Source organism: Acomys minous (genome assembly GCF_964271855.1).
Source record: "Acomys minous genome assembly, chromosome: 9".
Lineage (NCBI taxonomy): Eukaryota > Metazoa > Chordata > Mammalia > Rodentia > Muridae > Acomys > Acomys minous.
Window position 1 is genome coordinate 95,465,008 of NC_140490.1, and position 14,047 is coordinate 95,479,054.

The window sequence follows — 14,047 nt, forward strand, 5'->3', positions numbered from 1 at the left end:
AAGTTTGAATGCCACTGGAAAAGCTAAATATTAGATTTTCCCTGAAACACTTAAACCCAAAGAAGCCAGCCTTGCAGTTGTCACACAGTCTTGTGTGCATTCTTTATAGGCCTACAGACAGATCATTGCATACCCCACTTCTGTTGCTATGGTGACCCAAATAAATTCTCTCCTGAGATCCATTTTTCTCAGATGCCATTGCATCGGGTCAAGAAGGCAGGCAGGGTAGCAAATAACGCACTGGCCCTAAACATTCTCACACTCTCCAGGCAACTACAAAAGAACCATCTCCTCACACATCACACCCAATCTCAACATTTCTGAGATTCTAATTCCATGATAGCCAGTAAAAGAAAAAAACAATTACCTCATGTTTTGCTATTTCTTTTATTTGCTTAACCATCAAAATGAGTGTTGCAAAAGGCCGAAAGGGAGAGAAAGGAAGAAGAAAAATTTTCTGCTATCTATCCATTATCTCTTCATGCACCTTCAAGACTACTCAGAGGAACGCATAAAGCCGGGGACTCTTGCTGTCCGCCCTCCGTATATTAACATGACATTAGTAGTATTAAATACAGTAGTTAATGCTCAGAAGTAGGACTAGGGGGAGATTGTGAAGGAAACAGCTACTGCCCAAGACTCCTGCAGGAAAGCATTGACTCATAGGAAATATGCAACAATTCTCTACTAGAAGAAATCACTTTGAAAGTGTCCGTCACTACAAATGTTCTCTCATAAAGTGGCTGGTGCCTAAGACTTGCCATATATATCAACTACATCACGTGTCATATCAAATAGACATGTCTCAAGATGACCACCTACACAGGCAGAATTTCACAGTGACCATATATGCGGAACAGGAAACATTCTAAACCCACCCCTAAAGGTTCGAGTCTATTCATTTCACCTGAAGATGTAAACTGTACTGATGGCAAAACCAACTCAAGGGATTTTAATATGGTAGAGTAACGTGGGAGCCCTCCCCCAAGGCATACTGATAATAAACAGGAATGGGTACCACGCAACACATCATGCCTTGCCTCCATCCACTTAGCGATGGTTAATTCTGTTCTCCAGATGAGGAGACTGAGAAACAGCGGAGTGGATAGCGTGCAAAGGTCTTGGCACTGAGCCAAGAAAGGGTCCTGGCGCGTGTATCCTATCTTGGCAATCTGGGTTTGCAACTGTGTCTTGCCCTGTGTCTCTGGTGGTATGCGATACGGCTGGACAAAGAGGGTTTCTACCCTTAAAGCTTCGAGTTTCTCATTTCTTTTTTTTTTTTATTATTATCAATTTATTCTTGTTACATCTCAATGGTTATCCCATCCCTTGTATCCTCCCATTCTTCCCTCCCTCCCATTTTCCCCTTATTCCCCTCCCCTATGACTGTTCCTGAGGGGGATTTCCTCCCCCTGTATATGCTCATAGGGTATCAAGTCTCTTCTTGGTAACCTGCTGAGTTTCTCATTTCATGTGGTAGCATATTCTGTCCTTCCTCCCTCCCTTTCTGTTTCTCTCTGTGCCCTTCTGTCTCCCCCCCCCCTCCGTGTGTGTGTGTGTGTGTGTGTGTGTGTGTGTGTGTGTGTGTGTGCGCGTGCCCTTGTGACATTAGTTTGGGAGCCTGTGCATCATTTGTGGGAAATGGCCTAGTTGAAGAAACAGGTCGCTGTGGCTAGACCCTTGAGGGCTATTATGCCCAGGCTCCCAGCTCCTCTGCAATGTGAAGAGTTGCCATAAAGATCTCACCAAGCCTTCCTGGCCCTGATAAACTGAAACTCTTTTAAGCCAGGAGCCAAAGTAAACCTTTCCTTCCTTAAATTGTTGCTGTGAAGTTTTGTGTCCACAGCAATACAGAAGTACCGATACAAGCTACACACGCAAACAGCAAGTGGAGACAGCTAAAGGTACCCAAGAGGGGAGGGTGGCAGAGAAAGTGTATACATCAATCAATGGGTAGTTGGCCATATTGACACAGCATCTCACAGGCACTAGGTCCCCACAGTGAGCTCTAACTACTCTGCAGCCTTCCTGTACCCCTTCTTAACATTCGGGTCTGTCTCTTTTCTCTCCATTAGTAGTTTAAGCAGGGTTTGGTATTTGGTGGTCAGCCTCCAGATTTCTCAGTGATTTTGGCATACTACTAACCTTTTTGTTGTTTTTATAAACCAGTATCAGCTTCTTACTAGGATTCCAAAAACCACTCATAGACTTGAGAATCTTTGGTCTTGAAATGTCAGTTGGGTTTCTTAATGGCTGACAGGGCAAAGTGGGAAAGAGCTGACATTTGCCTCAAGGGCAACAAACTTTGGGAGGGTAATACATCTACTTTCAATATGAGGAGACATCTGTTCTAGAGATCAAAGGGGCCCTGAGCTTTCTTACTCCTCCCCAGAGGATACCTGAGGGTCTTAGCAAAGGCTCCCCATGTATTACCATTTGCTGCTCTGGGCACAAAATGGCTCACCAACAAGACTTGGGGGTTTTAGTAACTACCTCATAAGTGGATTCAGCTCTTAACCTGGGATTCCTATTTGCTTCTTTATTCCCAATGATTTAATATCTCAAGTATCAAATTATGTTTTCTTTCCAAGTTCCTCCAAATTAAATGAAGAGTAAATAAAAAGGCCTTAGACCAAAAAAAAAAAAAAAAAAAAAACCAGAGTAATTTTGTTAAGAACATGATAAATGTGATAGATTACAGTAGCCCGAAAATGCCATTATAGTCAATTAAGAAGCTACATTAATGTAATTGTAGACTCCCTAGCATTTTAGCCCAGCACATACAGTATTTACAGATAATTGCATAGGAAGGGAGAAAATGCAAGCTGTGAGTTTGCCATGCACATGACCAACACTGTCAAATTAAAACCTGGTTGGGTTTCTCTTTGACTTATTAGTCTTTTTTTTTTAAGCTTAATTTTATCTTTTCACGAATTGGAAAATGCACCAGCACACACAGTGAAATGTCTTCTGGTAGGATCCATACCCCACATAGTGAAATAATGGATACCATTGCATACCACGGTAGGCATTTGGGTGACACTCATTCCAAATCTGTATCTGTTTGACCCCCATTTTACTGAACAAAGAATTCTAAAGCAAGTCAATATTGTATACATGCTGGAGACATGGCTCAGTGGTGAAGTGCTTGCCTCAAAATAGAGAAAAGAAACACACTTACACACTACAACACACACATGTATATGCATATGTAAAATCTATACAAATATTTATGTACACATAATTTACAGTTAGCACAAAAATTATTTTTATACTTATAAGTCCCCTGACTTATAAGAAGTACTCTTCTGACATAAAATAGTATTAAAAAGACAGAAGAGAGAACCGGAAGTCGCGCGTAGACCTCTTTCCTCTTGCGGCCATCGCTGGATCGCAGCCGCCAAAATGAAGTTCAACCCCTTCGTGACTTCTGACCGGAGCAAGAACCGCAAACGCCATTTCAATGCCCCCTCTCACATTCGGAGGAAGATCATGTCCTCCCTGCTTTCCAAGGAGCTGAGGCAGAAGTACAACGTCCGGTCCATGCCCATCCGGAAGGACGACGAGGTGCAGGTTGTCCGAGGACACTACAAAGGCCAGCAGATTGGAAAAGTGGTCCAGGTATACAGGAAAAAATACGTCATCTACATTGAACGAGTGCAGCGAGAAAAGGCTAACGGCACAACTGTCCATGTGGGCATCCACCCCAGCAAGGTGGTCATCACCAGGCTAAAGCTGGACAAAGACCGGAAGAAGATCCTGGAAAGGAAAGCCAAGTCCCGCCAAGTAGGAAAGGAGAAGGGCAAATACAAGGAGGAGACCATCGAGAAGATGCAGGAGTAGAGGCCTCTCACGCACAGCTCTCAGTAAAGACTGTTTTAAGTAGTAAAAAAAAAAAAAAAAAAAAAAAGACAGAAGAACCAATGAAAGAAGATATAATAGAAATGCTCAACTTAATTGGAAGAAATCTGAGTTCATACTCAACTCTATGGATATAATTGCATAATCCCCAAATAAAAGCAAACCCTCTAGATCATTTTTTTTAATTATTAAATTCAGAGGTTGAATTAGTTCAGCCACAAAGGCCCTTTGGTGTTTAGAGAGTCTCTGGTCCCTCTGGTCCCCCACATAGGACAAATACTTTTCAGTCACAGCTTGTATCATTAGAATAAGCCATTCTACATTTCTTCATTTTAATGCATTGTCTTCAGAGGAGGCAGTTTCAATTTACAGCAAAACTGAGCAGAAGGTACCAAGATCTCCTTTAGATCCCCTGCTCTCACATAGCCATAGCCTCCCCTGTGACACAGGGTCTATGTGGTGGCTTGGATGGGAACGTCCCACAGAAACTCACGTGGACCTCAGTTGGTACTTCAGTCTGGGAGGTTGTAGGACTTCGGGGGGTAGGTCATGGAGACTCGCTGGAGAAGTATGTCACTAGGAGTTGGCTTTGAAAGTTTATACCATTGACTCACCTCTAGTTTGCCCTCCCTGCTTCCTATGTGAGGTGGAGATGTGATCTCTCAGTCCTGGACTAGCTGTCTGTCTCCATGCCTTCCCTGCTAGTATGGGACCCTCCCTCTGAAACTGTAAGCCAAGAAAACCTTTCTTCTTCAGTTGGTTTTGGTATTGACATTTTGTCGCAGCTACAGAACAGTAACTAATACACCCTACATCCACATCCTCCACCAGAATGCTACCTTTGGTAATACAAGATGGCTTCCCACTGCCAGCTCATCCCTGTGAGTCCACAGCTAACCTTAAGGTTCACTTTTGATGCCTCATGGCCAGTGGGTTTAGACGCATACATTGGAATATAATAAATAGTATTCTCACTATCCTGAAGATCACCTGTGCTCTCTATTTATCCCTGGCCCCCTCACCTAATCCCTAGCAACCACTGAAAATTCTAGACTTTTCTAAAATGACACATAGTTACTTTTATCCACTCCCTAATGAGAGATAGCTTGGCTCCTTCCAACTCTGGGAAATTATGAATAAAACTAATGTAAATGGCCTGCATATGCTTTTGTAGGACTAAGGTTTTTGTCCTTATTTATTTTTATGTGCATTGGTGCTTTACCTGCATGTGTGTCTGTGTGACGGCGCCAGATTGCCTGGAACTGGCGTCACAGACAGTTGTGAGATGCCATGTGGGTGCTTCGAACTGGACTTTGCCCTCTGGCAGAACAGCCAGTGCGCTTAACCATTGAGCCATCTCCCCAATTTTAGATTTATTTTAATATGTGCTTTCTTCATGTGTGTGTGTATACGTATCTGTCTGTGTTCATGAATGTGCAGTATCCACAGGGAGGGTACATACGTAACTACAGGCATTTGGGAGCCACATACTATGGCCTTGAAATGTGAACTCCGGTCTTCATGATTGGGCAACAAGTGTTCTTAACCACTGAGCCATCATTTTGCTTCCTGTAGATGAATTTTTATTTCTTCGGGCAGATATCAAACGCCACGGTTTCTGGATATTACGGTTAGAATGTGGTCTGTTTGTTCTAAGTGATTCTGGGGCTGAACTGAGGATCTGAGGTGTGCTACGTAAGTGTTTTACAACTAGACAACATCTCCAGACCAGAGTGGCTGTACCATTTTGTACTCTCACCAGCAAGGTGTGAGAGTTCTTGCTCTACAGCGTCACCAGCATTTTATGTTATCCGTATTCTTGCTTCAGGTCATTCTGATATATATCAGGCACGTGTCTTGGCTGTGTCAATTTGCAGTCCCATGATGAAAAATGACTGGAACATTTACTTATTGTTTGTTCACTCATTTTGTTTGTTTGTTTACCGTGTGTGTGTGTGTGTGTGTGTGTGTGTGTGTGTGTGTGCGCGCGCGCGCGCATATGTGTGGGGATGGGAGCAGCATGAAGCTCTTCCAAATCAAACTCAGGTTGTCAGCCTTGGCAGCAAGCACCTCCCTCACCGACCCATGCTACTGGTCCAACATAGAGCATCTTTCAATGTCTCTTTGTGATCTGTAAGTCTTCTTCGCTACAGTGTCTGTGAACATCTTTGGCCCATGTATTAATATAGTTTTCTTACTGTATAACTGGCTGTTCTCACTGCTGCTACAAAATATCTGACAGGAGGAATTTAAGAGAAGCAGCGTTGATTTGGGCCTGTGGTTTCAGAGAATCCAGGCCATCGCATACAGGTGGCATGGCCTTTGAGGATTGGCCCACGGCAGCTCAAGTTTAAGACATCTTCACTTTTTGACGTCATGGCTGATTAGGAAGCTGGAAAAGGCCAGGTTGTAACCCTCAAGGGCTACCCTCAGAAGCCTATCTCTTCCAGAGAACATCCGTGACCCTAAGGTTTCATAAGCTTTTAAAAATAGTGCCACCATCTAACCCAAGTGTTTAACCACATGAGCCTATAGAGGACAAAACACACTGAAATAATAACTGCCATTGGTCCATTTTAGGAATTCATTTTTTGTATTTTAGATAAAAGTCCTTTATATTTTGCAAACATTTTCTTCCAGTAGATGGGTTATCTTTTTGTTCTCCTGAATAACATCTTTTGCGCAGCATAATTATTTAATGAGGTCCAGCTTATCAATTCTTTCTAGTGTCCATTGTGTCTTTTGTCTTATAAACAGTCGTTATCAAATTAACGTCCTGGAGATTTTCCCATTTTATCTTGCAAGAGATGCATAGGTTTTTGTCCACTTGTCTTTTAGTTCACATTTCTGTCCCTGATCTACCTTAAAGAGGTCATCTACCTCACAAAGGTGATCTGAGACTGTGTCTCAGTGTATGTGTGTGTGTAAATATATATATATAATTTTTGCATGAGAGTAACCAGTTTTTAAACCACTGTGTGTGTGTGTGTGTGTGTGTGTGTGTGTGTGTGTGTGTAAAACCCATTGTAGTGTGTGGTGTGTATGTGTGTGTACACACTTGTGAGCTGGTACACACACACACTGTATAGATTGTGTTGTAAAGAGCCAAAGACAACTCCGAATGTCACTCTTAGGTCATATATGCACCCCCTTTTTGAGCTAAGATCTCTTACTGGCCTAAAACTAACAAGTAGGGTAGTCTGACTTCAGGCAGCGAGCTTCAGGGCTCTGACTCTCATTACTTCCTCAGAGCTGAGATTTTAAATGTACTCTATCTCACCTGGCTTTAGGGGGACGTTTTTAATTTTTATCTTATGTGGGTTCTAGAGATGGAACTCAAGTCTTCACACTTGCAAGGTAAGCACTTTAATAAGCTATTCCTTGGCCTTGTCTCTATTTTATGCCTAAACCTCTTTAGTTAAATTTACGTAGCAACTTCATTAAACAGACAATGAAGCGTTCCTCCACTGCTTGCATGAGCAAGGGCAACCTCATCAGACTCGGAATGTGCCAAAGGAGGTTGATCTGGGGCTTTTCTGCCTCCAGAAAGCAATGGGGTCTACGTTTCTTTTCTTTAAACATCCCCTAGTGTGTGGTACTCTGCCCTCACAACACTAATGGACAATGACAATAAGAGAATAACATGGAGCAAGTGGTCTGTTTTTAAATACATTAGACACTTTTGCATATGCTTAAAATGTATACTGGATGATTGAGTACATTTCATATTAAGATATTTGTACTGATTAAGTTCAAAATAAAAGAGATGATGGTCACTTCAAGGTTCATGAACTTACATGTATTTCTAAACTCATCATGGTCATGGTGGTCCATGTGCCAGTATTTGCTGAGTACTGAGCACTGCATTGAGAGTATTGGGTCTTTGGTCCTCCTAAGCATCCCCCCAGGGATGGTGCTACTATTACACATACTTGAGAGATGCTCAAAGAAAGCCTTGGAGATCTGGAGCAGTTGCCCATGGCCAAACTAGTCAGCATATTCAGGAGTCAGGACTAGACCTCAGGTCAGACTACAAATATAATGTCACCTGACTACCAATTCACGTGTGGACTCCAAAGGAGAAGTAATTCTTCTGTCTCTGCTCTCTCGTCATTAAAAAGATTGGAAGGAAGTAGACATAAGATAGACACCCTCCATCTAATTTCTCCTACCAAACTTGCGAAGAACAAGTAACTGCACTTCCCCTTGAATGATAGAAAACAAATGTTCTTGCTAACAGGCTTAGGTGGAAGCTATCGACAGGAATGAAATCTCAAATGACGGCTGCCCAGAACCATGCGGCAATACATTATCACGCATATCCTTCATGGATCATCCATTCACTTTCCTTAACACCAAGTTTAACTTTGCAGGAGGCAAGTTGCATTATGAAACTGGAAAAAAAATAGTTTGAAAATGTTGATATGATTGTCTGTCTCACAGAAGGGAGACAATTTGCAGGGAAATAATTGGTACATTTCCCACTGCATTATGCTTCTCAAAACATGTTACTGTGGGTAGAGATTAGCTTCCCTTTTCTTTGGGAAGAAAATGACTTGTCTCCCATAGTGAATAGAACTGTCATTCTGAGAGCTGACAAATGCCAACAACCTTTGGAGGTGTAGTGTGCCAGCATCTAAACAGCAAATAAAATAAAATGAAGAATCCAGTAACCAAAGAAAGAAAAGTCATAAAAGGGAAAACTTGGGAAGGACCCTAGTAGTGCTAAAACACAAAAAATAAAGTCTGCATAATGCTAGAAATAACAGACTAGTAGACCAAAAAGAACAAAACCAAGAATAAATCATTTTAAATTAAAGCTATCCCGTTACTTTCCTTCTGGATGCCGGGCTCCGGGAGTCCATCTTAAATATAATGGATTCTATTCTTCTTGGCTCAAAACTGAGTATTACTAGGAAGGCAATTTGTACAGCTGACCACTTATTAGAGCAACAGACACTCAGTCTAGCAGTGTGCACAGCCAGGGGTGGGCTCACTGGCTGAGGCAGCACCTGCTCCATCATGCACCTGTACCTTCGATTCCTGTGGTGGCATAGAACACGATGTGCGAGCAACCAAATAGACAGAAAACTATACAATGATGTCAAGTAAGTGAAGAATCCTGGGTGGCAACTATGACAAAACTCACTACGGTTTCAACAGTTGGTGGCAGTCAAGAGAAGATTCGGGTCAATCAAGGTCACCTTTTTTTCTTGTCAGAAAAAAAAAAATATTATCATTATAATGGCAGCATTTTCTTTCTGACTCTTTTTTTTTTTTTTTTTTTTACCAAATATGGATCTACAACTGATAAAATTCAAATGTCTGTTCTGTCAAGACCAAGCATTTAAATCCCTATTATCCTCCAAATATCCCCACTATTGTTAGCATAAAATTGAGTGAGAGATCAGTTTTGCTAAACCCCAAAGCAGTTGCTGTATCTCAGAAATCTCACTTTAAACAATGACAGGTGCTTTTGTACATCTCACCGATCTGTAGATGTCAGAGGTAGAAGGGCCTTGAGCAAATGCCCCGGCAGTTTGCGTAAGAAATGTGGTTCCTCACAAGTAACTGCAAGAGTAATTTATGTGTGCTGTCTGTCGAGTGCCTAAGAAATGCCGCGGGCTACGGGAAGGACTTAACACATGTTATTTGCTTATCATAGTTCTGTGAAATATGCCTTTATCAGTCTTATTTTGAGGTTGTAGAAACACAGCTAGAGAGCCCAAATCCTTACTCGAGATTTGGTTGCCTTGTACTCAAGTTTAGATTCTGTAGGGTTTTTTGTTGTTGTTGTTGTTGTTGTTGTTGTTTGTTTGTTTGTTTGTTTTTGGTGGGGGATGGGGGTGGGGGGGTGGGGGGGGAGCCAGACATGGTGAATTTTAAGTTGTGGGTTGGACACCTTCATATTCTTTTCTTGAACCTTCTCTGCATGCAGCTGAGATTCTTGGGATAATGTGATTCTGTCAAGTATCGCTATCAAATGTTGCTAGCCAGGATGGTGTTTCCACAGGTTAATTATTAACTACTCATAGAATCTTCAGAATGTATTATGAGTTATAATATTTTTTTTTCTCCTTTCTCTGGAGGAACAGGTCCTATTATTGTAAATTTTTCTTTCAGGATTTTCTTCTTCTCATCCTAGTAGAGATCCCTTGTATTAATATGCTGATTAATACTCAGCTATGGACTCAAGGTGATGCTCTGCCACGCTCCACCACAGATCTCCAGTGTCCTTTGTCCATAAGGCTCTCATCTCTCTATCAGAAACTCTAGCTGTGGTCTATCTCAACTCAGCCTTGTCTTCTCAGTGCAGGTGACTGCCTGCTCTGCCTGGATACCCTTTGTGGTACCTCAGCCTGGAAGTTTCTTCTAGGCAGTAAGTCAGAGTACTCACAGGGTGTGCGGTCTGGTGTCGATTTTCTTTCAACTTGTCCAGTGCGATTCATATGTGTGGCCCAGTTTTCTAATGGTTCAGAGACAGGAAGCAAATCTAGTACCTGTCGTTTCAACTTGGTCAAAGGCAAACAGTCTCAAGTTCAAAGGTTCCATCACCTAAGCCCATCATATCTACTTGACTTTTCAGAAAGTATTTGAAACCAAAAAGATAAGTGACATATTAAAGAATATACTATATAGAACATACTATATAGAACAAAAAATCATTTTCCTGATCACATGTTGTTGCCAAGATCCTTCGCTGTTCAAGAATATTAGGAAAAGGAAGGAGAAACATTCAGACTCAATATTTAGTTTTTTTTTCACCTGTCACTCATCTCAAACAAACATACACATGTGAAAATGTATACACACATTCATGCAAACCACACATATACACAAAGCTTTCATTTACCACTAAAGAATTATAAAGGAAATTTTAGAAATATAAAAGTCAGAGGAGGGGCTGAAGAGATGGCTCAGTGGAGAAGAGCGCTTGATAGTCTTGCATAGGACTTGGGTTCAGTTCCAAGAAAACATACTTGTCCACAACTATCTGCAACTCTGGTTCAAGACAATCCAACTCTCTCTTTTGGCCTCCTTGGGCATCAGGCACATATGTGATACCTATACACACATAAAGGCAAACATACACATACGTGTGTGTGTGTGTGTGTGTGTGTGTGTGTGTGTGTAAATAAATCATTTTGTAAAGTCAGAGAAAATGAAATAGAAGAAGTTGTAATCTCTAGTTATTAAAATTTCCATTGATATGTGAGGTTTTGGTCTAATGCTAGATATATTAAAAGTTAGACTGTCCAACATTTTCTTAGAGTTCTATAATTAATACATTTTATACTTGATATCATACTCTTTCAATTTTTACTTACTGAGTGTCATTCATTAATAATTGCAGGCCATTGTTACCCTCTGAAATGATGGGTGTTATTAAATAACCATATCAACACATCACAGTCCTTCAATTTTCATTTCAATCAACTACACATTTCTTCCAGGATTTCCAAGAACACAAATCAAATCCTTTAGTTCCAAACATTCATCAGTTTCCACAAATAACATTTTTTAAAAACATAGCTTAGCTAGCACTGTCTTCAAAATCATAGGAAAAAATTAAATGTTCTTTTCAAACTTCTATTGTTTATTCCCTTTTCAACAGCCCTACTTGAATAGCCACTGAGCATCTCGGGCCAGTCATTTATTTCCATCCATAAAAGCAGATTAAATCCAAGAGAACTGGCCCAGAAATCTTAGAAGAATTGGGATAATGCTTGATCTCTCAAAATCTCTAATGTATTTTCCAAATTTATAGTGGCCAGTATTTTTGTTTGGTTTTATTTATTTATTTATGTATTTATTTATGTATTTATTTATTTATTTATTTTGAAACAGCATCTCACTGTATGGCTGAGAATGGCCTTGAACTAATGAACTTTCTGCCTCCACCTCCAGAATGTTGAAAAGGGTACAACACCACAGCTTGCTACATTTTTATTTGAGGATTCTGGCACCCCTGAGTGTGTTTGAAATAGGCATATGCTTATATTTTCATAAAGCCTAGAAAAGGCTATATGTTAACATAACTGTGCAAGTCGGTAGACTATTTTAAAACTTGAAGGCTGTCATTGGGATAAGATATGAATATTTCTGCTATTGGAAAAAATCTTTACACAGCTTCTCTTCCTGGTGATTCCAACAAGTTTTAGCACAACATAAATATAAAATGTCATCAACTTCTCTAAACACCAGGCACTGAGATGGTAAATGAAGACAGACCTAGTCTTCTTTTCAGGAATAGTTATCTTTGGATGAGCTGCTCCATGGTACTAGTGACTTTGAGGTGTCTAGCAGACAATAAGAGGTGCATACCAAAGCCAATTTCAATTAATTCAAGATGGAAAATCCTATGTGACACTATCACACACTCTACCAAAATTGAGATAGATTGCATCTACAACTTCACATTACTTTTATCTACTGATCTTGTAGCTCTGTCAAAAAAAAAAAAAGCAATCAAGTTGGTCTGGCATGATTTGCTCTGTTTAAATTTCTGTTTCATAATGTCCAATATCATTATCTTTATACATTTCACCAATGCTTGCAGACTTTCTCTTAATATTCTTTCTATTCTTTTAATATAGACTGCCTTTGCTATTGCTAGGTAATCATCTCGGCATTGTTCTTTTTAAGAACAACAATAATCATTCTCATTAGAATAATGCTCCAGCAATTATTTCTCATATTTGGGTTGATAAAGGGACTGGGATCAATTCTAAAATACTTATGGTGCATTTACTAATTGCTTACTACTCTGATGAGCAGTATGGTCTGGAAAAGGAGAGAATACTCTGAGGCGATTAATCTCACAAAGGAGATACACATTGATTTGTTGGGGTTCTAGTTTTGCAGATACTCAGTATTTTGTAAATCTATAGGACAAAAAGCATCTTACTGGGAAAAATCATTTTCATCCTTAATGGGGAATTCCTTTGCATTTTTAACAAGCACCTTCAGGTGATTTCAGCATCAGCGTGTCTTAAACTATACTTCAAATCAACTGGCCTATACAGTCAAGTATTACAGGCAAAGAATAGCGCTCTTATACCAATAACACCAAACAAAAAAATGTCATCCCAGGAGCATGGGACTTTTAAACAAGACAGTCATAGAGTTTTGATGGTATTTCCTCAGAATATGCTAGAATTGCTTTGACTTAATTCACAAAGGTAGACCAAACCAATTATGCCAGAAAAGTAAGAAAACTAAGCAACATGGATGAAGGCAATAATAAAGCATTAATAAAATAAATAAATTCATACTAACTGATGCTTGTCAAAATAAACACCTGCCTCTGTGAAAAGGAAAAAATCAAGTTATTCTTTACGTTAACACCAAGATGTGTGCATGTAGATTGTTTCATATTATATATTCTAAATATATTCCAGACCTGAAAATATCATCAACTGATTAAATGGCAGCCCAGAAAGCAATGTGTATCAATTATTTCAGTGTCCAGGAGGTTTTTATCCTACAAGTAAATTGTGGCGGTGTTCCTCTAAAAATATAGATTCATGAGCCAGGCAGTGATAGCACATACCTTTAATCCCAGCACTCGGGAGGCAGAGGCAAGCAGATCTCTTGCTTGAGTTCAAGGCCAGCCTCATCTACAAAATGAGTCCAGGACAGCCAAGGCTACACAGAGAAACCCTGTCTCGAAAAACCAAAAAAAAAAAAAAAAAAAGATAGATAGATTCATGAACTAGCAAATGGAAGTTCTCTGAACATGTATACCCTCCTTTCTGCAAATATCTAAGATGGTTCTACTGGGTCTTTTCATTCCTTGTATTATTGAAGTAAGACAATCCTACTTGTCAGAGCCCAAGCTAGAAAATGGCCTCTAAAACAGGAATGATTTCGTCATAGATGACTCTGGAAAGAATAAGAAGAAGGTAGGGAAGAAGATGCAGGGAAACGGTTCCCCATACAGGAAGGAGAGCTTCCAGAGACACAAACCATGCCAGACAAACTTGACTGCTTTTTCTTTTGGGGAGGGGCATGGTGCTCAGCTAAGGAAGGCAGAAAAGCAGGGCCTATGGAGAAATGGATGTGAGGCATCCAGGAAGAGAGAGAGGAAGGATGCACACTTGGCCCCTCCCATCCTCCCATCTCCAGTGTCCACGTGCCTCTCAAAGCTGGACATGAATCAGAGATGACACAGACCCTGGATGTC

At 40.5% G+C, this 14,047-nt stretch overlaps 1 protein-coding gene across 1 annotated transcript; it reads left to right on the forward strand.

The window, feature by feature from the left end:
• The first annotated feature begins 3,344 nt into the window (after positions 1–3,344).
• Positions 3,345–3,879, forward strand: LOC311605306 (large ribosomal subunit protein uL24-like). The gene has a single exon (XM_084795718.1). It carries the CDS (start codon positions 3,406–3,408, stop codon positions 3,841–3,843), a length of 438 nt encoding a protein of 145 aa, XP_084651844.1. The 5' UTR covers positions 3,345–3,405; the 3' UTR covers positions 3,844–3,879.
• Positions 3,880–14,047: the final 10,168 nt, after the last annotated feature.